At 38.6% G+C, this 26,499-nt stretch overlaps 1 protein-coding gene across 1 annotated transcript in view; it reads right to left on the bottom strand.

Annotated features, from left to right (window-relative positions):
* The window catches only part of ND-39 (NADH:ubiquinone oxidoreductase subunit 39), an 83,996-nt gene that overhangs the window by 39,661 nt on the left and 17,836 nt on the right, over window positions 1-26,499 (bottom strand). The window contains exons 3-5 of the mRNA XM_067144217.2: window positions 21,070-21,363; window positions 10,718-10,851; window positions 4,175-4,336 (exon numbers count right to left, since the gene is read on the bottom strand). Of these exons, the coding sequence (XP_067000318.2) occupies window positions 4,175-4,336; window positions 10,718-10,851; window positions 21,070-21,363 (590 nt within the window). The remainder of the gene's footprint in view (window positions 1-4,174; window positions 4,337-10,717; window positions 10,852-21,069; window positions 21,364-26,499) is intronic.

Here is a 26,499-nt window from a genome sequence, read left to right as displayed (position 1 = left end):
GGGATCACAGCGCATATCATCGTCGTCGTCATCATCATCATCATCATAATACCGTATAATCTTGAATACCACCCGCCACCAAATAAGACCTGCACCCTTATTTTGAAAGAACAAAATTTTTAAAAAAAGTTAAGTTAAAATTATTTAGGCCTACAATCTTTAATAACACACATCAAATGATTGGAAAATACAAATAAAAGTAAACAAACATTTCCAGAACGATATCCAACGAGTTCGTTCATCAGCATCATCAGTACCAACTTCGGAACTTTCATCACCATTACCTTCCCACAAAATGTAGTCGTCGCTGCCATCCATAGCATTAGAAATGCTACATTTCCTGAAGCTCTTCCGTATGAGGTCTCCAGGGATACGATTCCATGCCGTCAAAATCCACGAACACAGCAGCTGAACTTCCGGGTGCTGAATGCGACCAGTTGTCATCGGTGTATGATTATCGGCTGCCATCCATTCTGTATAGAGCTGTTTCAAGGCTGCTTTAAATGGACGGTTCATGCGGACATCCAGCGGCTGTAGCACAGACGTCATCCCGCTCGGAATGACTGCTAGGTCGGTTTTCCTATCCTTGATATGTTTCTTCACATCATCTGTTGTGTGGCCGCGGTAACTGTCGAGAACAAGGAAGCTCTTTTGTCCCAATAATGCACCAGGCCGACGTTGCCAGACACACTTTACCCAGTCTTCCACAAGTGAACTGTCCATCCAGCCAGAGTTCTGAGATCTGCCGATAACACCAGCGGGTAGATTTTTAGGAAGCGTCTTTTGCTTAAGAACAATGTACGGTGGTAATTTGGTTAAGTCAGCGAGAATACACAACATTACTGTACACCGTTGTTTTTCATTACTGTCTGTTCTAATGGTAACACTTTTCACACCCTTAACATTCCACTGGCATTTCAAAGTAGACTGGCGTCTGATCTGCATTGCCAATTTGGGAAAGCAAATATGCATTTTCCTTCCGCAACCGAATTATGTGACGCTGAAACAATAACTTCTCATCGTAGGCACCAGGAAGACACTGTGAAATTGAGGTACGCCTTTGTAACGTTCAACCCATTTCTTTTATAAAAATTACAAACTCATCCTCAGCTTGCCTTAAACCCTTCTGTTGAAAGTTCCTTTGCGATCTCTAATGCCTTTAGCTGATACATTTCGGTTGACACACCATATCCCAATTCCCGCCTTTCTGTCACAAAGTTTTTTTTCAATTTCTGGAAACTGTACTGTACGAAAAGCTCTACGATCACCACTACATGTTAATAGCACTTTTTTCTTCTTTCTCCAATAGCGAATACATGACTCAACTCGTCAATATCGTATTTCCTACCTGCGGCATGATTTCCAATAATTTCGGCTTCCCGAACTACTTTCAGTTTCTCACTCGCAGTAAAAGATCGCAAACACTTTGTGGAATTGAAGCAATGCGCCGAAAAGGGATCTAACCAACATTTTTTCTGAACGTGAGGTTTCATTGGAATAAGGCTCTGTACGGACGTTCCTGCATAGTGGCCTAGTCATGTGGAAGAATTCAGAACTTGTTGCTGTTCTAGAGGGTGGAGAACTTCTGTCTCGTGCGGAAAAGGGATCTAACTCCAGTCCAAAATGGCATTTCTTGCAATTAACTCATAATAGAGATTTTGGTGGTTAGACCCCTATTTGGCGCATCGCTTCAATTCACATTAATGCTCCGAGAACGTGCGTGAGACTGACACCAAGCGCGGAAGTAGCGTATACTGAGAGCGAAGAGAGCATTGTTGCCAAGCCGTGCTGGCGGTGATGCCCGATTTACACGCATTCGGAAAGATAAATTTCCCAAAATTTTAAATAAGACCCGCACCCAATTTTGGAAGTGATATTTTTGAAAAAACAGTGCGGGTGGTACTTGAGATTATACGGTATACCATAGTGCCAAAAAACCCATTTCTCATTTCTCTGCCATTGTCCAGCCCCAATCTGAAATGAGAAAGGAGGAGGGTTGGCTGGTTTGGCATCCAGCTGTAAAACTGCTAACGCTGAGTGTTGGGCAGCACTCTCTTGAATGGAGGAGCTCCCTTAGGTGGACTGATGGTCCCCTCAGTGGAAGAAATGGTACTGGAATCCATCACTTGAAGACCCAACAACAAACAAGCAGAGTAGGAACCTCTCACTTCGATTCCCAACGGTTGTGGAGGCAGATGAGGTCATACCAGCACTGTGAAGGCGCTACTCATTCATAACTTGAGTCTGCAGCAGTCCGCTGCAATCTCGGTGTTTAACCCTGCACATCTCATCTCACATATGTTGCAGGATATGGGCGCCAAGACCACAGTGTGAGGGTCACTTCCTAGCAAGTCTGAATCCTCCTTAAAACAAATCCGTGCCAGTGGCACTTTTCTTGCTACACTTCTGATCAAGTCCAATGGAGATCGGGCAAGGATGGGGGAGGCAGATTTTGGGTAAACTGGGAACCTCTAGTCTGGACCTGCATGTTGTTGGCAGATGTGTGAAAATGAAATCCCCAGTGAATGGAGGCAAAGTGTGACCTTTCCACTATTTAAAAAAGGCAATTGAAAGCAAGTGTAACAACTACAAGTCCATCATGGAGAAAAAAAAAAAGAACATTTGTTGGACCTACCTTTGAGGAAGAAGAACATGGATTTAGACCAGACAAATCAAACCCAGACCTCATTTTTTTACAAGAATGTTCTTTGAAAAATACTGGGATAAGAATAGAATTGTTATAGTTTTATTCTCGGATACTGAGAAGGCATATGATCACGTACCATGTAACACGTATGGGAATGTCTGAGACAAAGATGTGCCAGATGAGATAATAGAGTAAAACTACTATATCGGGAGACAAAGAGCCCCAAAAGTAATTTGTTACAGTATAATTTACGTGCAACAGTTTTGTATGTATTGAAAAGGTGGAATTACTTATATTAAAATTACTTTTGTGATTCTCAGTTCAATACGGAACAGATATGAAGTTCTTTAGAAGACTAAGAGCCCTGCGAAAATTCAAAGAGGCAGGTCAAGTTGTTCTGAAACCAAGAGCAGAGTCCAGCAAGGAAGTTGTCTACAACCACTTCTCTTCATTATTATAATGGATGAAGTTATGGCAGTAAAAAGGAAGGATCAGACAACAAATGCACTTGTTATTTGTTGATGATGTTATGCTATGGGGTAAGATAGAAGCAGAAGTTCCAAGCTAAACTAGATCTTTGGCAAGAAGAATTTGAAAGAACGGGAATGACCATCAGCTGAACTAAAACCATTCGTTTAGTGAAATCCAGCAGCAGTCCATCTGAGAGTGCAAAAATGAAGAAGTAGATATTATTAATAACTTCAAATAATTAGGGAGCTTTGTTTCTTCTGACAATACCATAAAACAAAAAATAGGCAATAGGTACAAACTGCATACAAATTCTACTACTCCATTCATTAATAATTAATTACTTTGGGATGGCACATTTCCCGAAGCTTCTAAGATCACTTTGTTCAAATCGTACCTTGTACCAATTCTAACATATGTACTGGAAGCAGCAATTTTGACTCTACCTCCAAAAAGTTAAGTACAGGCCAAAGAAATTAAATTCCTTTGTTCTTGTCTTTTAAAAAAAGGGAAGAAAAAAAGGGAATGAGAATATTCAGCAACAACTTGGACTGGATAACAGTCTGTTGAAAACTTTTAAATTAAGCAGATTATGATGGTGTGGACATGAGAATGGTGGCTCCAAACAGGACCCCATTAGCATACTATGAAAGGAATGTTGTTGGCGAGAGGTCCAGAGGGAGACCTCGTGATGGTTGGGAAAAGCAAATTTCAAAGACCTTGCAAAACATTATTTAAATTGGCAGCAAAAAGTAAAACATCAGCTGTGGATAGACAGGATGAACTGGAAAAAGCTTGTAAACACCCGCACTTGACTTACTTACTGGAGTGGTGAATTGATGATGATAACCCACATAGGTTTGACAGCAAAATGATTAATGATGTCATGTTCTCTGATGAAAACTTCTGTTGTACAATTGCACCAGTAAGTTGATACAATGTTACATCTTTTCTAATTTTACATCTTTACACTACCTTACCTTTCATGAATTTTAACATATTCAATGCGATACAATTTAACAAAAAGTTAAACAGTTATTTAAAGCTATATAAACTTACCCAACAGCCTGGAATATTTTCCCAGAAGAATCTGGATCTTTAATGGCATTCACAATGGCTGCTGCCACATCACTAACAAATACAGGCTGTTTAATGGTTGCTTCACCTTTCATCCACAATGGTAACCATTGAAACTGCCGCCGCCATACATGAGCATAGTACCTACAAAATTGAATTCAGTAAATTAAATCCATTCCTATGGTCATCCTCAATGTTTCATAAATTTATAATGCAGCAATGTATTTCTCGTATAAATTTTCAAAGATAATCTTTTACTTTTCAAATGTATTTTGCATTGGTGAAGTACTAGAATAAGATAATTAACGACCAATTTTTCTCAGCTCTAACCTCAATATTCCACATATTATCTGCAACTGATATATGATTAATCCTTTGCCATCATATGTCAGAAATCTTTTAGTGAGTTTATTCCAAGAATGGCATATGATAACAGTAGTATTTAAAATTTTTTGCAAGTCCTGAGCAATATCATATCTATAAAGTAATAGTTCATGATCTCTGGAATAGACTTTTGCTATCAAGACTGACAGCTACTGAATGGAAATAGCATCATAAGTTATGATTTTCATTTCCGTGTTGACGTATAACATTTATAACAGGAATTAATTGATGGATGTTCCACCATTAAACACAATATATAATACATAATACATAAGTTAAGTAAAATGGAAAGGAAAAGGAATTGAAGAAACTAAGCAAGGGGTACACATTGTACTGGATGGGTAACAGTAAAGAGAAAAGAAATGGCGTGGGATTTGTAGTGAATCAAAATGTTGAACCAATAGCTGAAGTTGAGTATGTAAATGAAAGAACTATAATAATGCACATACATGTAAACAAGGAACTACTGAAGATAATACCAGTGTATGCTCCATAGACAGGATGTAGCGTGGAAGAAAAAGAAGAGTTCCTCAATGAACTGGAAACACATATTGTTGGAAATGGGATCATGATAATGGGAGATATGAATGCTCATGTGGGAAGTGATCAGCCAATATAGTTGGGATGGACAATATGGAACACTCATCAATTTTATAATAACAGACCGAGAATGGGGAAGATACGTCATGAATACGAAGATAATACCCAGTGAAAGTATGGAAGGTGATCACAGATTATTAATTGTGGAATTAAAACAAGTAAAAACCTCTAAAATTGTATTGAAGAAGAAACCAAAGATCAGGATTTGGGAATTGGAGGAGGAGGATAAAAGACTGGCATTCCAAGATTGTATAAAAAGGAAGTTGCCCAACACAGAAATACAAAGTGGAGAAGAAGAGTGGGACAATTTAAGACAGACATTTGTGGAAGCACCAATTGAGGTATGCAGGAAAACAAAAGCAAAGGTTAAGGGAAAGGAGACACGGTGGTGGACAGACAAAATAAAAAAAGAAATAAAAGAAAGGAACAAGGTGAAGAAAGAAATGGATAAGGAAAAGCAAAAAAATGCATCAGAGGGCTGAGAATAAGATACGTTACATGTGGAATACAAAAGATTGAAACTACACATGTGGAATACAAAAGATTGAAACTACAAGTAAGGAGGCGTATCACGGAAGAAAAGGAGAAATGTTTGGAGAGGTTTACCAACAAAACTGAGCAAGATAGTCAAGGAAATCAGAAACTATTATACACAGTAATAAAATCGAAAAGAATCAATAAAGAAAAAATCAAGGCATCAGAGAGAGAAGATGGATCCATAGTACATGATATAGATGTGGATTCCCATAAGGAACCTCAAATATTTGTTCAGAATGAGTAAATTTATAATACCAATATAATTGGACATTACGTATAAATTTTCCAGCTAACTCATTCCTGGTTGCCAGCGTTTCGCCCCAGTGTGCTAAGTTGGGCTCATCAGTTGGTAAATAGCACACCCACCAAGACGCATGGCTAGTGGCCAGGCAGGCGTCAATTTTTGGAAATCATGATTAGAATAAGCTATTGCCCTGATGGTATCCAGGGGTTTTTTGTTTTTTTTTTTTGTTTTTGTTTTTTTAACGTTGGGATGAGATGTGGATCAAGCTATAAAAAGCAGCTTTTTTGAATTTATTTTTTTAAATGGGAATTAGGGTGGACTGAAAGTTGTATGATAGTACTGTTGGTTTGTGTAGGCTTCCTGTATATGTCATAAGAAAGGAAGTGTTGATTTCTTGTGACTTAAGTCTAGAAAATTTAAAGAATGGTTGGATTCTGTTTCTAATGTGAAATGTATATGGTGACTCAACTTGTTTAACTCATACAGTATGGTTAGGCTGTTGGTATGTCTTCCATCTAAAATTCTGAAGGTGTCATCAACAAATCTTGTCCAGAAGAAAATGTGCACCATTTTGCTGATGTGTGTATGCTCCAGATGGTCTAAATAAATGTCCGCCATGATGCCTGATGCTGGAGATCCCATTGGAAGGCCGTTTTGCTGATATATTATCCCGTTAAAAACAAAACAATTATTACTGAACGTAAATTTAACCAAACTAATAAATTCTTCTATTTCAAGTCTACTTAATTTACTGTGCTGTTGCAAGTTACTCTGTAGAATGGTCTCGTCTAAAGGAATACTCGAGTACATATTCTTGATGTCGAAGGATGCTAATGAATGATAAGATTGAATTGTGAGTTTTTTGGTGTTGTTACAAAATTCTGATGTGTTTTTAACGGAAGATTTTGCTTGAAGGACATAGTGTATTTTTATGAATTTTTGGATGAATTGTGCTAATTTGTAGGTAGGGCTACATCTAAAATTAATTATTGGTCTTACTGGGGTGTTTCCTTTATGGATTTTAGGGAGTGCCCTTGCAGTTGGAAGCTTGGAATTCATACTTATTAATTTACTGGAATCTTGTTTGCTGAGTATAAATGGAGTGTTCTTAAGTAAAAGTTTCAGATTTTTCTGTGTTCTTTGGGTGGGGTCTTTTTTGATTATTCTGTAATTTCATTCTTGAAAAAAGTTGGTGATTTTTTTGACATAGGTCTTCCTTGTCTAAGAAGACTGTAGTATTTCCTTTGTCCGCTTGTGTAACTATGAGACTGTTAGTTTTTGTTCTCTTTTAATTGGTTGATTTGTTGGCATTGGGTAGAGTTATTGTTAGGTTTGTTTTTCTGGTTGTTCATTAGTTTGGTTAATCATAAGTGGATGGAAGATCACGCGCTGCATCTAAGTGTGACTCGTAGAGCTAAGTGTTTAAAAAGGTCTTTTTCCTATATAGGAACTTTATTTCTTCCTTCAGCCATATTTTGTTGGTTTTATTATGGGTGTTACGTGTTTGGATTGTTGACCTATGTTTTTTGTTGTAGGCTCTTAAAAATTTAGGAGTTAGATTATTGAGAAGGCATTCCTTCAAAAAGGCATCGACGATTCAACTACAAATATTTTAACATATGTTTTTTATATCCACAGTAACAAATCAGAACCTCACAGTATTCCTCGACTTCAAGATTTTATGCATTATCTTAAAGCTCTGTTCCGCGCGGCTGTGAGCTTGCATCCGGGAGATAGTAGGTTCGAATCCCACTATCGGCAGCCCTGAAGATGGTTTTCCATGGTTTCCCATTTTCACACCAGGCAAATGCTGGGGCTGTACCTTAATTAAGGCCACAGCCGCTTCCTTCCAACTCCTAGGCCTTTCCTATCCCATTCCCATCGTCGCCATAAGACCTATCTGTGTTGGTGTGACGTAAAGCCCCTAGCAAAAAAAAAAAGTCTGTTCAACATTGAGCAAATGCACCGCAGTTATCTGTGACCTGGACCCTAACACATTCATTAAATATTAACCCTTATCACTCGTCTGTCGGGTGAGGCCCGACATTACGATATTTCCGTTCCGGTCGCATGTCGGGTCGCCCACCGCTCGTCTGCCGTTTCTTAGCCAACAAAATAAACGATGCTATACTGTACTGCCATCTTTTAGTTCAGCGTGGAACTTTGTAGAATCCAGATATTATTTGACAGTCAGTCAATAATCTATTATTTAGAGGGCAGTGTAGCCGTCAGCTGTCCACTCAGGCACACAAAAGGTCGAGTGATAGTAAACAAACGTGGACACCATGTGCTCTTCTAGTCATATATAGTTTACTGTTCAATGTAAACTACAGTATTTTCGCAGCACCTCTTCACCTTCCTTGTACCCTAAAAGTGAACTGGCGATGTTCGGCTTGTGTACCGTAACCCAACATGTGCTTGATGCTGACGGCTGGCACAATTATAAATCAACTGATCCCGATTTCAAGAAATCACCGTTTAGCCTACAAACTACTGTGAGGTATGAAACCAGAGACTGAATACAGTTTTTCAATTGCTTTTTACTGATCATTTGTTCAGTGAAATTATTAACGAAACCAATCAATATGCGATAACAATAGTAGTAGTAATAATAATAATAATAATAATAATAATGCAAAATAATTCGTCTTAAATTGCATATATTGCTTTTATTTGCTCCAGTATAGCTTGCTTAAAATGTGTATAGCCTAAATACATCATTTAAAAGCAAACGCTACCTCCAAAATCGTGAAATATAAATACAGGTCATATAAGATAAAAATTCACATTTAAAATACGAGTAGTAGAGACAACAAAGAGAACTTTAATTCGAGGGGTAAGGGTTAATGTGTTTTATGTCATAACCCATGTCAACCATTTTAAATGTATTTAAAGGCAGATTTCATGTTGATTGTTAAGATCTTTTGTTTGTTTGTTTGTTTGTTTGTTTGTTTGTTTGTTTGTTTGTTTGTTTGTTTGTTTGTTTGTTTGTTATTCACCGTGAAGTGGTGATGATTCCAAGGGAATCGAAACTGGTTTTCACTTACATCCCTCAATTAATTCTCGTTATATATGGAAATAGCATGTCAGATTACAAAAGGCATGGAGGAGCAAGACTGGAGGCAGAAATATGGAGAGTAGGCAAAAGTATCATGAAGCAAAGAAAGCATGTCAAAATATTGTACAGAAAGAGAAACAGAAGTGCTGGGAAACCTTCACAGAAATATTGCAAGAGGATGTTAAAGGAAGTAAGAAAGTGTTGTATGGATTGGTTAAAAGTAAACAGGAGAGAAGATACAAAATTTGTATGGACAGATACAGGACACATTTTGAAACAAAAAGGGGATATTTTACAGTAATGGGAGGAGTATTTTGCTAAATTACTTAATATCAAATTCAAAGAACTGGAGGAAGAGGAGAAACATGAATAAGAAATGGTGGAAGAAAACCAAATGAAGATATAACAATGTTAGAAATAGAAGAAGCTACAAAGAAGATGAAAAGTGGCAAAGCATCAGGTGTGGATGAAGTGACTACAGAGATGATAAAGGCAGCAGGACCAGTATGGTTACATTCGATATATAGATTATGAGTGATATGGAAGAAATACCAGAAGACTGGAGGAAATGTCTGACAATGGGGAGAAAATGAAATGGAAGTACAAGAACAAGTTACTGTATGGAATCGGAAGACTGAGGAATATGGAATGAAAACAAGTGTGGAGAAGAGTAGACCCGGTGACAAGGGGTAATAGAGAAGGAAGAGGGAATATTGAAATGGGTATATAAAAGACTATTAGAAGTTGTGAAAAGTTTCAAATATTTGGGGAGTATAGTTGAAGAAGGTCGGAAAATAAACAAATAAATTCGAAAGAGAATCCAACAAGCCAATGGGTTTCATCAATGTGTGGGAGGTACAGTGTGGAACCGGGACGTTCCAGAGAAATACAAGAAAATTCTGTACTCAATGGTTTACAAGTTGCTTTACGTCGCACCGACATAGATAGGTCTTATGGCGATTATGGGATAGGAAAGGGGAAGGAAATGGGAAGGAAGCGGCTGTGGCCTTCAGGTACAGCCAGGTGTGAAAATGGGAAACCACAGAAAATCATCTTCAGGGCTGCCGATGGTAGAGTTTGAACTCGCTATCTCCCGAATACTAGATACCGGCTGTATTCAATGTATTGCACACCAATTTTGACATACGCGGTACGCACGTTAACAACAACAAAACATGATGAAGGCAGAATCCAAGAAGCCAAGATGAAATTCCTCAGAGAAGTAATTGAGAAGACACAAAGGGATAAAATCAGAAACATAGAAATCAGAGAGAGAATTGGATTCCCAAAACTGCAAGACAAGATAGAGACCAGTAAGTTGAAATGGTATGGACACATGATGAGAATGGAAGAGGATAAAGTTCCAAAGTGAGTATTTACGGAGAAAATTATAGAAGGAAGACAACAGGGAAGGCCGAAGAAGAGGTGGATGGATAAGGTGAAGGAGAGTATAGAGAAGAGAGGAGTAAAAGTAGAAATATTGGGGGAAGGGAGGGAGTGATGGAGAGAGAGAGAGAACTGTGGAGGTTCTTGATTCACAAGCCGACCTAAAAGACTGCAAACGGAAAATAATGAAGAAGGAAACAACAATACCCCACATCTTTCCAGAAAAATAAATATGAGTAGTTAATGTAAACATCAGCTGTTAAGGGTTAAAATTTCATCAAAAAAGTGAGTTAATTAAATAATATAATGCTAATACCTCAGGAAACGATCTTCTTGTCCATACATAGTCCCAGGGCGGAATATAATAGCATCAGGGAATTCTTCTCTCACAGCTTGTTCTCCACGCCACTTGCTTGCGAAAAACTGAGAACCTTTCGGAAGAACTAAAGGCTACACGCAAAAGATAAATGAAGAAGAAAATACATTTGTATCAATTGTATGCGAGTCAAAGATGACAAACAAAATAACATTCTTAAGTAAGGACTCAAATCAGTACCTAGGCTATCGTGGTGAAAAGTTTAGTACATTTGTGGGATTGTTTACATCAGCTACTGCACAGTAACATCACCTAAGCTGCAAAAGCACATAGCAGGTCATGCAGATTAAATAAAATTATACACTATAAATGTTTTACAAAATATCACATTTGATAAAAAAATTTCATTTCTATCTCTGTCTTTAAATTGAAAAAGAATAGATATATCTCAGCTACAAGTCAGTCAAGTTTTAAGAGCATAACAACAGTTCATATACACTAAAAGATTTAGTTTTACTTTGTCCTGCTTCTTTAATTTCCTAATGAGCTGCCTGTTGTAGCCATATTATGGAGAGTATGGATTTGAAATTTCAGAAATTTTTCAACATTCATTTCTGCAGAATGCAAATCAGCAAAAGAAAGGGAAAGTGTTTAATATTGAAGAAAAATCATACATTTGGCAATCACAAAATAGGGAAACAAACATCAGCATCGCGAAGGAATTGGGTGTATCACATTCAATGATTTCTACAATTTGGAAGGAGAGAGAGAACATCTCATTTATTAGCCAAGACCGTGTTTGACATGAACGATCAATTTACACTGTTGCTACTTCTTTCCTCACTTATTATTTTAATATGTTGCCGACATATTATTGCTGTATGTACTGAGTAAACATCAGACGAAAAATTCCTCAGTCCCACTCCACAAATACTGCATTGCAAATACAGTACTTGTTTCACTTATGTTTTTTGAAGTTTTAACTTTTTTCTGTTAATTTTTTTGCTATTTGTTTTATGTTGCACTGGCACAGATAGGTCTTATGGCGACGATGGGACAGGAAAGGCCTAGGAATGGGAAGGAAAAGACCGTGGCCTTAATTAAGGTACAGCCCCAGCATTTGCCTTGTGTGACAATGGAAAACCACGGAAAACCATCTTCAGGGCTGCCAACAGTGGGGTTCGAATCCACTATCTCAGGGATGCGAGCTCACAGCTGCGCGCTCCTAACCGCACGGCCAACTCGCCCGGTTTTTTGTTAATTAACTATGTCAGTGTGCAACCATAAACTTACAGATATGACTTTCTTTTTGCTGTTTAAACGGGCCTAACAGCCTGGTCATTGGCTCTATGGCATTTTTTAGCAATAAAAACAAAAAACATACCGCTTTGTGCGACTATTGCCTATACAGAACGTTAATTAGCGGTCTCTTCGGAGTCGTTATAATCAGTTTTGACTGGATATATTTAAAAACCTTTTCTGCCATGATGTTCTGTTTTATCAATAGGGATTTACAGATTACTCCTTATTGTAATTTATTTTGAAAATATATTTCGGGAACACTGGTGTTCCAGACACTATGAAAACTGCACTGGTACCGAGTGAGTTGGGTATGTGGTACAGGTTTTAACCCTGAACTCAGATATGGCACGTTCGAACCCTACCAAGAGCAGCCATGGGAATAGTTTTTCTGTGTTTCACATTTTCACATCAGGCAAGTCAGAATGAGTCATGGTGGAAAAGGTGACTACATTCATGGGCTCTACTTTGTCCAGTTGCTTCTCTAATACTTACTGTTGTACAGAGCATGGATCATCTGCAAATTATTTATATTTCCATTTTTCTCTAACAATTGTACCCATCATCCAATTCCCTGTCAGACAGAGTGATGTATCAGCTACTTCCACTATTCCTCCATGAACACATAGGGTCACAATCTATACCTCTTTTCTCCACTGGTTGTTCTACTTCACATCCATCTCTTCCTTGGTTTCCTCTTGGTCCAGTATTGTTCAAGGAGTATGCTGATCTATCTCTCTTCTGTCCTGTAGCTTCTCCATTACTGTTGTTGTACAATGTCTGAATTATCCACACATTCTCTACGTCTCAATGTTCTCTGTAGTATGTTCAAACATAAGTAAATGTTTTCACCGCATCCTTATTATACTCCTACAAGTTGTTAACTAATATTAGTTTCAGAGTTTCCTCATTCTTTTACATTGTTCACCACTTGCTCAACACTATGTGTCGCTTCGCCTTTGCCTTCATCCATACTAACTTCAGTATTAGGCTTCTTTTACTGTCGAGGTTGTCACTCTCATATCTACTTTACAGCTACTGTCAGTAACAATATTACGGCAGCCCTTGTCATGGGAAATGGATGACCTCAATATTTAATTAATAGAAAATTTGCGTTTCTTGCTCTTACAACTCAGATGACATCACAGCAGAACCAAAGCTGCAAGAGAGGGAAATTGGCCTGAACACAGCAATATCATGACCTGAATATTACAATAAAATAACTGACTTTGTCGATGGCTGAGCATGTTTTCCAATGGTAATTTCTGCCATTGTTTCTTTATGAAAAGGAAGATGATTAAAAAACAAATTTAAAAATTGCTCTCTCAATCCTATAAGGCTACAAATTTCTGCAAAGGGCAATTCTTTATCCCATTTTTGCATATGAAAATTTACAATTTACTTTTATCTAATTCTCAATTAACACAAGATGAAAAATAATGTGGGAATTTACAATGTACCATTTTTCTTACTTGTGGTATACAATAATGAAGAGTTTCTCTACACAACATGCAACATCCAACCGAAAGCTGAGCTTTTTCCCACACTCTAGTCAGTATATACAGTAATAATCGAAACGTGATGAAAGAATAAATTCTCTAATTGAAGCAGAGCTTTGTCTACGCACTGCTCCAATGTGTGATTTGTGATTTTACCAGAGGTTCGGGTGCCCAACGAGTTCATTATCAGAATTACAATTTTAAATATCTATACCACACCTCTCCTGAAAACTGAATTACAGCAGGTAAGCCTACAGGAAAATTTACATGCATACATTTATCATCACAGTTTCGAATAGCCTGTCCACAGTATGAAATCTATTTTAAAACTGAGCAGTGAACTGAAGTACAGAGTGACAACTTAAGCCTGAACCTTGGAGGCACTTATGTGTTAATCTGCAGATAATTTCACTACTTCTATTTCTTCCTCCTCCACCAAGCTGGACTCTCAACTATCGCCAAGCTCAGTGAACTAACAACGAAACTAAATAACAAACACAGCAACAAAAATAAAGGTAAAAACAATATAAAATGAACACAGGGGGTCATCATTGTTACATAAAGTCAAAGAGTGGACTGACAAATAGCGGACGATATGTGGGAAGAAACACCATTAATCATGACAAGGGAAACCTGTGGACTGATTCAACAAGCTAGATGGGGAAGAATGGCATCATGCCCTGTGGATAAGAAGTTCCAGGCCTAAGTTGTCAAGCATCAAATAAATCTAAATGTACGAGTAGTGAAATGACAAACTGTTATCCTCAAAAAATTCATGTTTTAGTGTGTGTTAGTAAAACTATGATTCTTATCTATCATAAAAGAACAACCATAAAATATTAATTCTTGTGAATTTAAAATATCCAGTGGCTGGGATTCATATTCAGAGGATGGGGACGGTCCAAGGCAATGTGTGGGAAATCCCTTCCTTACCCACCCTCCTTACAAATTGCACACTGCTCTAGTGTGATGTTTGTATTCAATAACTGCTTTGCTTCAACTCAACATCTTAATTCAGATAGGATGGCAGATAAAGGTGGCACACACACTTTACATTTACTGTAAACTTGTACAAAATAAAAATGATATTTGTAAGTCAGCAGAAGAAAGCCCTCTCAACCAAACCACAGCATGTACATTTGTTTGTATAATGTGCAAAATGTTAATTTTTTTGTATTCCACTGTTATGAATAAGTTCTCCACCACCACACAGATTTTTAGGACTGCTGTAGAAAATTGCCAACACATTTGACTATCTCGTCTGACAGTCACAGCTGTTCTGGAATCCTCCCCGTAAACTGGCATGCTGTTCAGTGAAACTGTTTATACTGTAGAATCTGATGATGTTCTTTCAAGAATAAAAGTTTGAGGGAGATAATTAGGATTCTCACAGAAGACAGGAAGGAAGATAGGACTCCCTCAAACAATGTACAGGTTACAGTAGGTGTACAAGAGGGAGGGGAAGGAAAGGGAGGAGTTGTAGAAGACAGGTGGTCTAATGTTCTAAGGGGAAGGAGATTGCAGGCCAAGGGCTCTATTCAGGATCAGAATTCAGGACAGGTGTCTGTGCGAAATTGGTACGAGTCACTCCGGGTAGAACAACAGAGGGAAGATGAGGGACAGGGAACTGTTGCTGAGATGCATGGAAGTAGGAGGAAGGGAAAAGGTAGGAAAGCGAAATGTAGAGTAGAGGATAGGAAAAGGCAGGTGGAACAGGGTCATGGGAAGGAGAAAAGGGAGGAGGAAGTAGCTTCTGCAGCTATCAGGAAAGATAGGGCTGACCAGGAGGGGAGGGGATCAAATGAGGTGGGTAGGGTTGAGGCTCTGGTCATGGGGGATTCCATCGTTAGACACGTGGGGAAAGTGTGTGGAGGAAAGGGAACCAGGGTAGAATGTTATCCAGGAATTAGGTTGAGGCAGATGTTGAGGAAAGTAGAAGAGAGGGAGGAGGGGAAGGAGAAGGTGGTAGTGTTTCACGTTGGTACCAAGAACGTAAGGAGATGTGTGGGATCTGGTAAATGCAGCACGGGTGAAGTTTAAGAAAGCGGAGATTGTTATTAGTGGAATACTGTGTAGGAGGGATACTGACTGGAGGGTGATTGGGGATTTAAATGAGACTATGGAGTGGGTATGTGGGAAACTGGGAGTGAAATTTCTAGATCCTAATGGGTGGGTAGGAGATAAGGATCTGCGCTCGGATGGCCTTCATTTAAACCGCAGTGGTACGTATAAGTTAGGAAATTTGTTTGGAAGGGTAATAGGGAGGTACATTCAGGGAAACGGGATGGCCTAGGGAGCAGTGATAAGGGAACAGGGAACTGGAAATCAAGTAGGGATGACATAAAATTGTTAGTGCTGAACTGTAGAAGTATTGTAAGGAAAGGAATAGAATTAATTTAATAGATATATATTTACCAGATATTGTAATAGGAGTTGAATCATGGCTGAGAAATGATATAATGGATGCAGAAATTTTCTCACGGCACTTGAGTGTGTAATACCAATATAAATGGTCCGTTATTGGACATTATAAATTTTCCAGCTAACTCATTCTTGGTTGCCTGCGTTTCGCCCTCGTGTGCTAAGTTAGGCTCGTCAGTTGGGACTTAGCACACCACCCAAGACGCAAGGCTAGTGCATACCGGGGAGGCCACTGCATAGGCTACTTGAAGCCACCAGCAGTGCCAATGCACTATGAGAGCTATGTCTCATTTTCAAAAATTGATGCCTGCCTGGCCATGAATTGATGTAGATGTTGATTCCCATAGGGAACCTAAAATATTTGTCCCGAATGAGTAAATTTATAATACCAATATAAATGGTCCGTTATTGGATATTATAAATTTTCCAGCTAACTCATTCTTGGTTGCCTGCGTTTCGCCCTCGTGTGCTAAGTTAGGCTCGTCAGTTGGGACTTAGCACACCACCCAAGACGTAAGGCTAGTGCATACCGGGGAGGCCACTGCATAGGCTACTTGAAGTCACCAGCAGTGCCAATACACTATGAGAGCTATGTCTCATTTTCAAAAATTGATGCCTGCCTGGCTATGAATTGATGTAGATGTTGATTCCCATAGGGAACGAGGGCGAAACGCAGGCAACCAAGAATGAGTTAGCTGGAAAATTTATAATGTCCAATAACGGACCATTTATATTGGTATTATAAATTTACTCATTCGGGACAAATATTTTAGGTTCCCTATGGTAATCAACATCTACATCAATTCATGGCCAGGCAGGCATCAATTTTTGAAAATGAGACATAGCTCTCATAGTGCATTGGCACTGCTGGTGGCTTCAAGTAGCCTATGCAGTGGCCTCCCCGGTATGCACTAGCCTTGCGTCTTGGGTGGTGTGCTAAGTCCCAACTGACAAGCCTAACTTAGCACACGAGGGCGAAACGCAGGCAACCAAGAATGAGTTAGCTGGAAAATTTATAATGTCCAATAACGGACCATTTATATTGGTATTATAAATTTACTCATTCGGGACAAATATTTTAGGTTCCCTATGGGAATCAACATCTACATCACTTGAGTGTGTATCGTAGAGATAGGATAGGAAAGGTGGGAGGGGGAGTTTTCATTCTGGTGAAAGAAGAATTTGTAAGCTACGAAAAAGTTAAAGATGAGACACATGAAATTCTAGGTGTAAGGCTCATTTCTAAAGATAATAGGCAACTTGATATATTTGGAGTGTACAGATCGGGAAAGGGTAGCACTGATGCGGATTCAGAATTATTTGATAGGATAGTCAGCTATGTGGGAAACGACATGGAAAGAAATGTGATTGTAGCGGGAGATCTGAATTTGCCAGATGTAAATTGGGAAGGAAATGCGAACGACAGGAAGCATGACCAACAAATGGCAAATAAGTTAATATGGGAAGGACAGCTGATTCAGAAAGTGATGGAACCAACCAGACGGAAAAATATCCTGGATGTGGTGCTGATAAAACCAGATGAGCTCTATAGGGAAACTGAAGTAATAGATGGTATTAGTGATCATGAAGCTGTTTTTGTGGTAGTTAAAAATAAATGCGATAGAAAGGAAGGTCTTAAAAGTAGGACTGTTAGGCAGTACCATATGGCTGATAAAGCAGGTATGAGGCAGTTTCTAAAAAGTAACTATGATCGGTGGAAAACGGTAAATAAAAATGTAAACAGACTCTGGGATGGGTTTAAAGAAATTGTTGAGGAATGCGAAAACAGGTTTGTACCTTTAAGGGTGGTAAGGAATGGTAAAGACCCACCTTATTATAATAGAGAAATAAAGAGACTAAGAAGGAGGTGCAGACTGGAAAGAAATAGAGTTAGAAATGGCTGTGGAAGTAAGGAGAAATTGAAGGAACTTACTAGAAAATTGAATCTAGCAAAGAAGGCAGCTAAGGATAACATGATGGCAAGCATAATTGGCAGTCATACAAATTTTAGTGAAAAATGGAAGGGTATGTACAGGTATTTTAAGGCAGAAACAGGTTCCAAGAAGGACATTCCAGGAATAATTAATGAACAAGGGGAGTGTGTATGTGAGGATCTTCAAAAGGCAGAAGTATTCAGTCAGCAGTATGTAAAGATTGTTGGTTACAAGGATAATGTCGAGATAGAGGAAGAGACTAAGGCCAAAGAAGTAATAAAATTTACATATGATAACAATGACATTTACAATAAGATACAAAAGTTGAAAACTAGAAAAGCGGCTGGAATTGATCAGATTTCTGGGGATATACTAAAGACAATGGGTTGGAATGTAGTACCATATCTGAAGTACTTATTTGATTATTGTTTGGTCGAAGGAGCTATACCAGATGAATGGAGAGTTGCTATAGTAGCCCCTGTGTATAAAGGAAAGGGTGATAGACATAAAGCTGAAAATTACAGGCCAGTAAGTTTGACATGCATTGTATGTAAGCTTTGGGAAGGCATTCTTTCTGATTATATTAGACATGTTTGTGAAATTAATAACTGGTTCGATAGAAGGCAATTCGGTTTTAGGAAAGGTTATTCCACTGAAGCTCAACTTGTAGGATTCCAGCAAGATATAGCAGATATCTTGGATTCTGGAGGTCAAATGGACTGTATCACGATTGACATGTCTAAAGCATTTGATAGGGTGGATCATGGGAGACTACTGGCAAAAATGAGTGCAATTGGACTAGACAAAAGAGTGACTGAATGGGTTGCTATATTTCTAGAAAATAGGTCTCAGAGAGTTAGAGTAGGTGAAGCTTTGTCTGACCCTGTAATAGTTGAGAGGGGAGTTCCTCAGGGCAGTGTTATCGGACCTTTATGTTTTCTTATATATATAAATGATATGAGTAAAGGAGTGGAATCGGAGGTAAGGCTTTTTGCGGATGATGTTATTCTCTATAGAGTGATAAATAAGTTACAAGATTGTGAGCAACTGCAACGTGACCTCGAAAATGTTGTGAGATGGACAGCAGGCAATGGTATGTTGATAAACGGGGCTAAAAGTCAGGTTGTGAGTTTCACAAATAGGAAAAGTCCTCTCAGTTTTAATTACTGCATTGATGGGGTGAAAGTTCCTTTTGGGGATCATTGTAAGTATCTAGGTGTTAATATAAGGAAAGATCTTCACTGGGGTAATCACATAAATGGGATTGTAAATAAAGGGTACCGATCTCTACACATGGTTATGAGGGTGTTTAGGGGTTGTAGTAAGGATGTAAAGGAGAGTGCATATAAGTCTCTGGTAAGACCCCAACTAGAGTATGGTTCCAGTGTATGGGACCCTCACCAGAATTACCTGATTCAAGAACTGGAAAAAATCCAAAGAAAAGCAGCTCGATTTGTTCTGGGTGATTTCCGACAAAAGAGTAGCGTTACAAAAATGTTGCAATGTTTGGGTTGGGAAGAATTGAGAGAAAGAAGAAGAGCTGCTAGACTAAGTGGTATGTTCTGAGCTGTCAGCGGAGAGATGGCGTGGAATGACATTAGTAGACGAATAGGTTTGAATGGCGTTTATAAAAGTAGGAAAGATCACGATATGAAGATAAAGTTGGAATTCAAGAGGACAAACTGGGGCAAATATTCATTTATAGGAAGGGGAGTTAGGGATTGGAATAACTTACCAAGGGAGATGTTCAATAAATTTCCAATTTCTTTGAAATCATTTCGGAAAAGGCTAGGAAAGAAACAGATAGGGAATCTGCCACCTGGGCGACTGCCCTAAATGCAGATCAGTATTGATTGAAAACATTTCCTTCTAGATTTTAATTAAGTTGTTTCTTTATCAGGTAGAATTCTGATACTATATATATATACTATACTAATTTTTCAGGTAGTTTATAAATTATATTAAAAATTAGTTTTGACACACTGAAGAACCTAACAGATATACATTAATAATGTACAGTATTCAAGTTCTTTAGATAAAGCAGATAGAATACTTATAGGTCAATAGTCTGAACCATGTTTTTCTCTAAAGGCCACAACTTTTGCTTGTTTCTAGACAGTAGGAAATATCTTGTCGAGAATATTTTACTGAACAGGAGGAAATACAGAATTAGAAAAATTTCAAAAAATGGAGATTAGATGAGCTGAAGATGTGAGTTATTACAGGAAGTGTGGCACCAAGTTTATCATGTCAATTCCTATATTACCAGGTCCTTCAGCTTGGATTTTATGTCTCGTTGTGTTTCCAACTTAGAATACGTTGCGGGCATTTATTCACCTCCTGTTCTTTAAGTGCCTTAATTGGTGGTGAATGGAGTGTTGTAAAGTGGTCCTCAAGTTTGTCAGGAGGGATGATTACATCAGGAGAGAGAAGATTTTATTAAAAAGTTTTAAAAAGTTTTATTGAAAAGTTTCATAGACTTCACATTGTCGCTGTCGATAGATTTTTCTTGGTTAAACCATAAACACAACATGTTTTAGTGTTTATGATCTGCTGTGTAGTGGTAGTCAGACTGACCGAGGAAGGATGTTTCTTAAACAGTCTACGTGTCAAGTCTTATTCCTTCATAAGGTTATGTATTTCATCACTGACCCATGGTGCCAACACCTTCGTCATGCGAGCCATACATTCAGAAGCATGTTTGTCGATAAGCTCGATCACCTGCTGATTGAAATGTGTAACTTTGTCGTTTATATCCCAGTGTCTGAATACACCATGCCATGTTAGTTTTGCAGTGTCTTCAAGTAGTTTGTCTCTGTCAATAAGTCTTAAGTCTTGGTACGGTGTGTAACTGACCTAGGATTGAACTTGGGGCACTTAAGTGAAGGCATAAATACCTGGGATGAAAGTCTCTCCATGACGAGTCCAGGGTTGTTGACGAAAATGAGATCTAGCAGTGTATGTAAGTGGCTATATGATGGGTAGGAGAGAGAGGGAGCACAGTCAGGTTACAAGCAGTAAAGGTTGTTAAGAGCTGTGTAGATTGGGTTGAATTACAATCTAGTAAAGTTGTGTTCATATACCCATAATTAAGGCATGCAAATAATTAGGTAGTATCTTCTGAACCTATTGCATTCCATTTTGAACTTCTTAGTTTTTACAGCTAAATATTAAGAATTACTGAGCTTGTAATAATTACCAGAGGCTTCTCTTTTGCACTTAATGCAGATACATGAATGAACTTCTCTACACAAGCTTCCTGAGCAGCTTGAGCAATGGCCCTTGCTCCTTTGACATGGACATCATCAAATTTGAAGTTCTTGGTTTCCCAGTCACGCCCCACAAGATTTATAACGACATTGGAGTACTTGACAGCTTTCCTTATAGATTCCATATCTCTTAAGTCATAAGGTTGGAATAATACTTGTCCCAAATCGCCAACAAGCTTCAGACGTAGGACATCATAATGGTCGCCTCGGTAAGGAATTATCAACTGCAAAGAAATTTTTAAAATGAATAAGAAATAATATGAAGGAAGAATTGGTCACTTAGAAACATCTCTCCCATTCAAAGATATATTCTAATATTAATTTTTGCATCTCATTAGCATAGTAACAACAATATTCAGTACACTGAATAATGTAACAAGACAGGATCGATAAGTTATAGTCAGATTATAGCAGCTCCATTTAAAAATCTATTATGAAGTACAGAAAAATCTATAACATCTAAAACTTTTGTAGCCATTAACTCTTTCCGATTACATGTCGACACCAGGTCGATAGCCACCATTCAGTGCTAACACTCATGTGTGGAGCTCAGGTCGACACATGGTTTTGCGTGGCATAAGTACTCTGTAGACTATATGATGACTAATTTATCAATAAATGATTGCTGCTATATTCTGGGCGCAAGTTCAAACAATTTCCTTCTGAATGCGATGACAATATTATTCTGTTTCCTTGGTGACGCATACGCTCAATGGAAAGCGATCACAGGAAAATGGCAGTAGGTGACCTGATGGAAGATGAAATATTGGCGTAAATTTCAAGTGAATTCATGGGCAGTGGCCAAGAAAATGATGAACTTTTCAAGGCAAGTTTTAAAAGTGTGTTTCAGAAAGTAATCTGAGTGGCAATAATAATGACAGCAATACATGTGATGATGGGGGAGGTGGTAATGTGTTGCCACAACCCAGACCATACTGGCATGTAGAAAATTCCAATACTTCTTGGAGATCATGGACAACAGGTGCTGTAGACTTGCCTAATTCCCTTTTAGGTCAGTAAGTGGATTTGTAAGCCATTATAATAGACCAGTTACAGAACTACAGTACTAGCAATTAATTTTTTACAGGCCAGCTACTAACCTCCATTAAGAATGAGACTAATGAATTAGCGAAGTTAAAAGTTCAGCGAAACACTCCACTTAAGAAGCGGTCTATATGGTGTTCATGGAAAGAAGTCACAGTTGAAGAACTGAAGGTTTATATCGGTGGTGATGAATATGGGAACAGAAAGGTGAAATACAGAACTTCTTTCAGTGAGGACTGGTTAGATAAGCAGCTGTTTTACAAAGATGTGTTTTCTAGGTATAAATTTTTTACAAATATTTTGGTATCTCCATCTCATATGCTCAATGGATCAGGTAGGACCACAATCAAGGGGCTCTAAAGTGGAAAACATAACATACTGTCTTACTTGGATACAAAATTCAGGGAACTTTATGTACTATCTGACTCTGTTACCAGGTATGTCTGTGCAATGGAACCTTACTATGGTGCAGTGACAACACAAGCACTTTTTAGGCCTGATTTACTTTTTACTGCTAGGATTGTCATCCATTTGGTGACAAAAATTTTGCTACATCTTCAGACAGGTTTTATACTAGTTATGAGTTAGTGGGCTGAACTGCTGAAACTGAAAGTCCACATTACAGGCACTGTATTGGTCAACAGGAAAGGCTACCTCCCCAGATGAAGAAAGGAGGAACCAAGAAAATTAAGCAACATGACGTAGAATGCAGTAAGAAAGGATGATATCTCATGCCGAGTTTGGAGGAACAAGAGAATTATAGTCATGCTGTAGACATTCTTTGACAATTCCACTCAGGTGGTGAAAAGGAAAATAAGTGAGGAAAGCAATGGGAAACCTACAATAACATACTCTTGTGTAGGGAAGTATTTTATCAGATTTAACACACACACTCATTATCAACTTACCAAAAATATCAGTTCAAGGAAGCCTTCATAGTAAAGTTCAGTCAGGGCATTACTAACTTCTCTTCAAATAAGATATTTTCTTACAGGATAAAGAAATTGTCTTAGGTATTATGATCACAACACTTATTCTCTATTTACAATACTTTATTCGTATTAATCAATCTTGAAGCATTGCCTCCACTTCCGTAAAAGTAGTCCTCAGAAGTCCACAACTGTGTGGTAGTACTGGAAGCAAGGTACGGTGCACAGGGATACTTTGCAATCTTCACACTCATACCTAGGTTCTCATCTCTGTCCCATTTGGTAACACACAACACACCACTGAATAAAGGTTTCATTGCATGATGTTGCAACAATGTATGAGGGATGGTGAGGGGCATGATTCTTGTTGGGGGAGGAGTCTTCGAAGGTCTGCCTGACTGTGGTCTTTCATGTTTATTGTACTTCATTGTGATGTTCTCAATAAGTCTCATTTGGAATTCTAATCTGATATCCTCACCTCCTGATTTCTTGTACAAGTAGGCATTTAGGAAGCATATGTCCAGCATTTATGGCAAAAGTGCTTCTGGTAGTACTTCTTCAGTTTTTTACGAGTACTTCAATAGCTCATGAGATACGCATCCCTCAGGTCAACTCCGCCCATCTGATAGTTGTAGTCAATATCTAATTTTGGTTTTGTGGTTTCTTTCCCTCTCTCCCTACACGAGACCATGGTATCGTCATGCGTAGTGCTTATGAGGCACACATCCTTTTTATCCTTCCACTTCATTATCACGAGTTTCCCATTATAAACTGCCACTTTTTCTCCCTTCCTGGGTGTGCTGTTTTTTATTTCCAATTGAACACTCTGTCGATTTTGATGCAACTTACCCATAGCATCTGTCTCCTTATCACACAGCTTGTTGTACAAATCTGGGCATGAGAACCAGTTATCCATTGTTACGCGACACCCTTTGTTTAGAAGCGGTGGCATGAGTTGCAAAACAACTTTTGAACCATATGGTTAATTTTTCAGAGTCATCAAACTGGGTGTCTTTTCCTATATCACACCTGAAAATTTTCCAAATGACCTATCAGTAAAATCCCCGTACGTCAAAATACGCATCAAAATGCAGTAAAACACAACAAAATTCATGTATTTTCTTCACTTCAAATAATTACGAGTTCAATAGCATTAATATAAAACACGACATGCAACCAATGATATTAAACAAAACAAAATATTTCACCTCAGTTAAACTAACACAAATATGTTTTAAATACAGTGGCTGACCGCTGATGAATGGATGAATGGAAAGGTTGTATTCCTGGCGACGGGCTGCGCTAACGTTAGCCTTGTTTGCAGACGGATTTCAGTTGTACTATAAGGTAGGGGAAAATCGGCGGAGTTACAAGGTCGCTTCTAGAAAGCTTTCTTGCATAATTTAAGGAGTATAAATACCCTGCATAGGTATATAAGGATATCAGACTCCTCAGCTTCATTATGTCTGCATTAACGACACCTTCGAGCTGGTTCGTTCAAAGTGCCGACCTAAGGGAGCTGTCGCTTGACGACCTCTCAATTCTTCTGCGAGGTATTTTTCACCAACCGAATTGTAAGTTCGAGCTGCAGGGCGACAATACCATACTTCTGCACCTGCCGTACTCTACAAAGTGTGAGTCTATCTATCATAAATTTGGGGAATGGGCTGAGTTCGTCAGAGTGGTGCCGCAATCCATCTATCTGCAAAAGGAGGAGACTCGGCGGTTCCTGGAGCTGACCAAGAAGAGGAGGATTACCACATCGCCTGAACCACCCCTGGACAACCATCACCCTGGACCATCACAGCGAGCTGGGAGTACATCGCCATCAAAAAGGTTCAAACAATATTCTTGTAGCATTAATTAGGAAGTACAAGGGTACCTCGCAGTTTATTATACGATTTATGTACACCGGACGAATGGACACCGCTTACTGGACATTATTCCCAGGTGTTGTTGTTGTTGTTTGAGTCATCAGTCCATAGACTGGTTTGATGCAGCTCTCCATGCCACCCTATCCTGTGCTAACCTTTTCATTTCTACGTAACTATTGCATCCTACATCTGCTCTAATCTGCTTGTCATATTCATACCTTGGTCTACCCCTACCGTTCTTACCACCTACACTTCCTTCAAAAACCAACTGAACAAGTCCTGGGTGTCTTAAGATGTGTCCTATCATTCTATCTCTTCTTCTCATCAAATTTAGCCAAATCGATCTCCTCTCACCAATTCGATTCAGTATCTCTTCATTCATGATTCGATCTATCCATCTCACCTTCAGCATTCTTCTGTAACACCACATTTCAAAAGCTTCTATTCTCTTTCTTTCTGAGCTAGTTATCGTCCATGTTTCACTTCCATACAATGCCACGCTCCACACAAAAGTCTTCAAAAACATCCTTCTAATTCCGATATCAATGTTTGAAGTGAGCAAATTTCTTTTCTTAAGAAAGCTCTTCCTTCCTTGTACTAGTCTACATTTTATGTCCTCCTTACTTCTGCCATCGTTAGTTATTTTACTACCTAAGTAACAATATTCATCTACTTCCTTTAAGACTTCATTTCCTAATCTAATATTTCCTGCATCACCTGCCTTTGTTCGACTGCACTCCATTACTTTCGTTTTGGACTTATTTATTTTCATCTTGTACTCCTTACCCAAGACTTCATCCATACCATTCAGCAACTTCTCGAGATCTTCTGCAGTCTCAGATAAAATAACAATATCATCGGCAAATCTCAAGGTTTTGATTTCCTCTCCTTGGACTGTGATTCCCTTTCCAAATTTCTCTTTGATTTCTTTTACTGCCTGTTCTATGTAAACATTGAAAAGGAGAGGGGACAAACAGCAGCCTTGCCTCACTCCTTTCTGGATTGCTGCTTCTTTTTCAAAGCCCTCAATTCTTATCACTGCAGACTGATTTTTATACAGATTGTAGATAATTCTTCGTTCTCGGTATCTGATCCCTACCGTCTTCAGAATCATAAATAGCTTGGTCCAATCAACATTATCGAATGCCTTTTCTAGATCTACGAATGCCATGTACGTGGGCTTGTCCTTCTTGATTCGATCCTCTAAGATCAGACGTAAAGTCAGGATTGCTTCACATGTTCCTACATTTCTTCTGAAGCCAAATTGATCTTCTCCCAACTCAGCTTCAACAGGTTTTTCCATTCTTCTGTAAATAATACGTGTTAAAATTTTGCAGGCATGAGATAGTAAACTAATGGTGCGGTAGTTTTCACACCTGTCAGCACCGGCTTTCTTAGGAATAGGTATAACAACATTCTTCCGAAAATCGGATGGGACTTCTCCTGTCACATACATCTTACACACTAAATGAAATAACCTTGCCATGCCAGTTTCTCCTAAGGCAGTCAGTAA

Source organism: Anabrus simplex, chromosome 3 (assembly GCF_040414725.1).
Source record: "Anabrus simplex isolate iqAnaSimp1 chromosome 3, ASM4041472v1, whole genome shotgun sequence".
Lineage (NCBI taxonomy): Eukaryota > Metazoa > Arthropoda > Insecta > Orthoptera > Tettigoniidae > Anabrus > Anabrus simplex.
The sequence above is the reverse complement of the archived record's forward strand: the minus strand, read 5'-3'. Positions and strand labels throughout refer to the sequence as shown.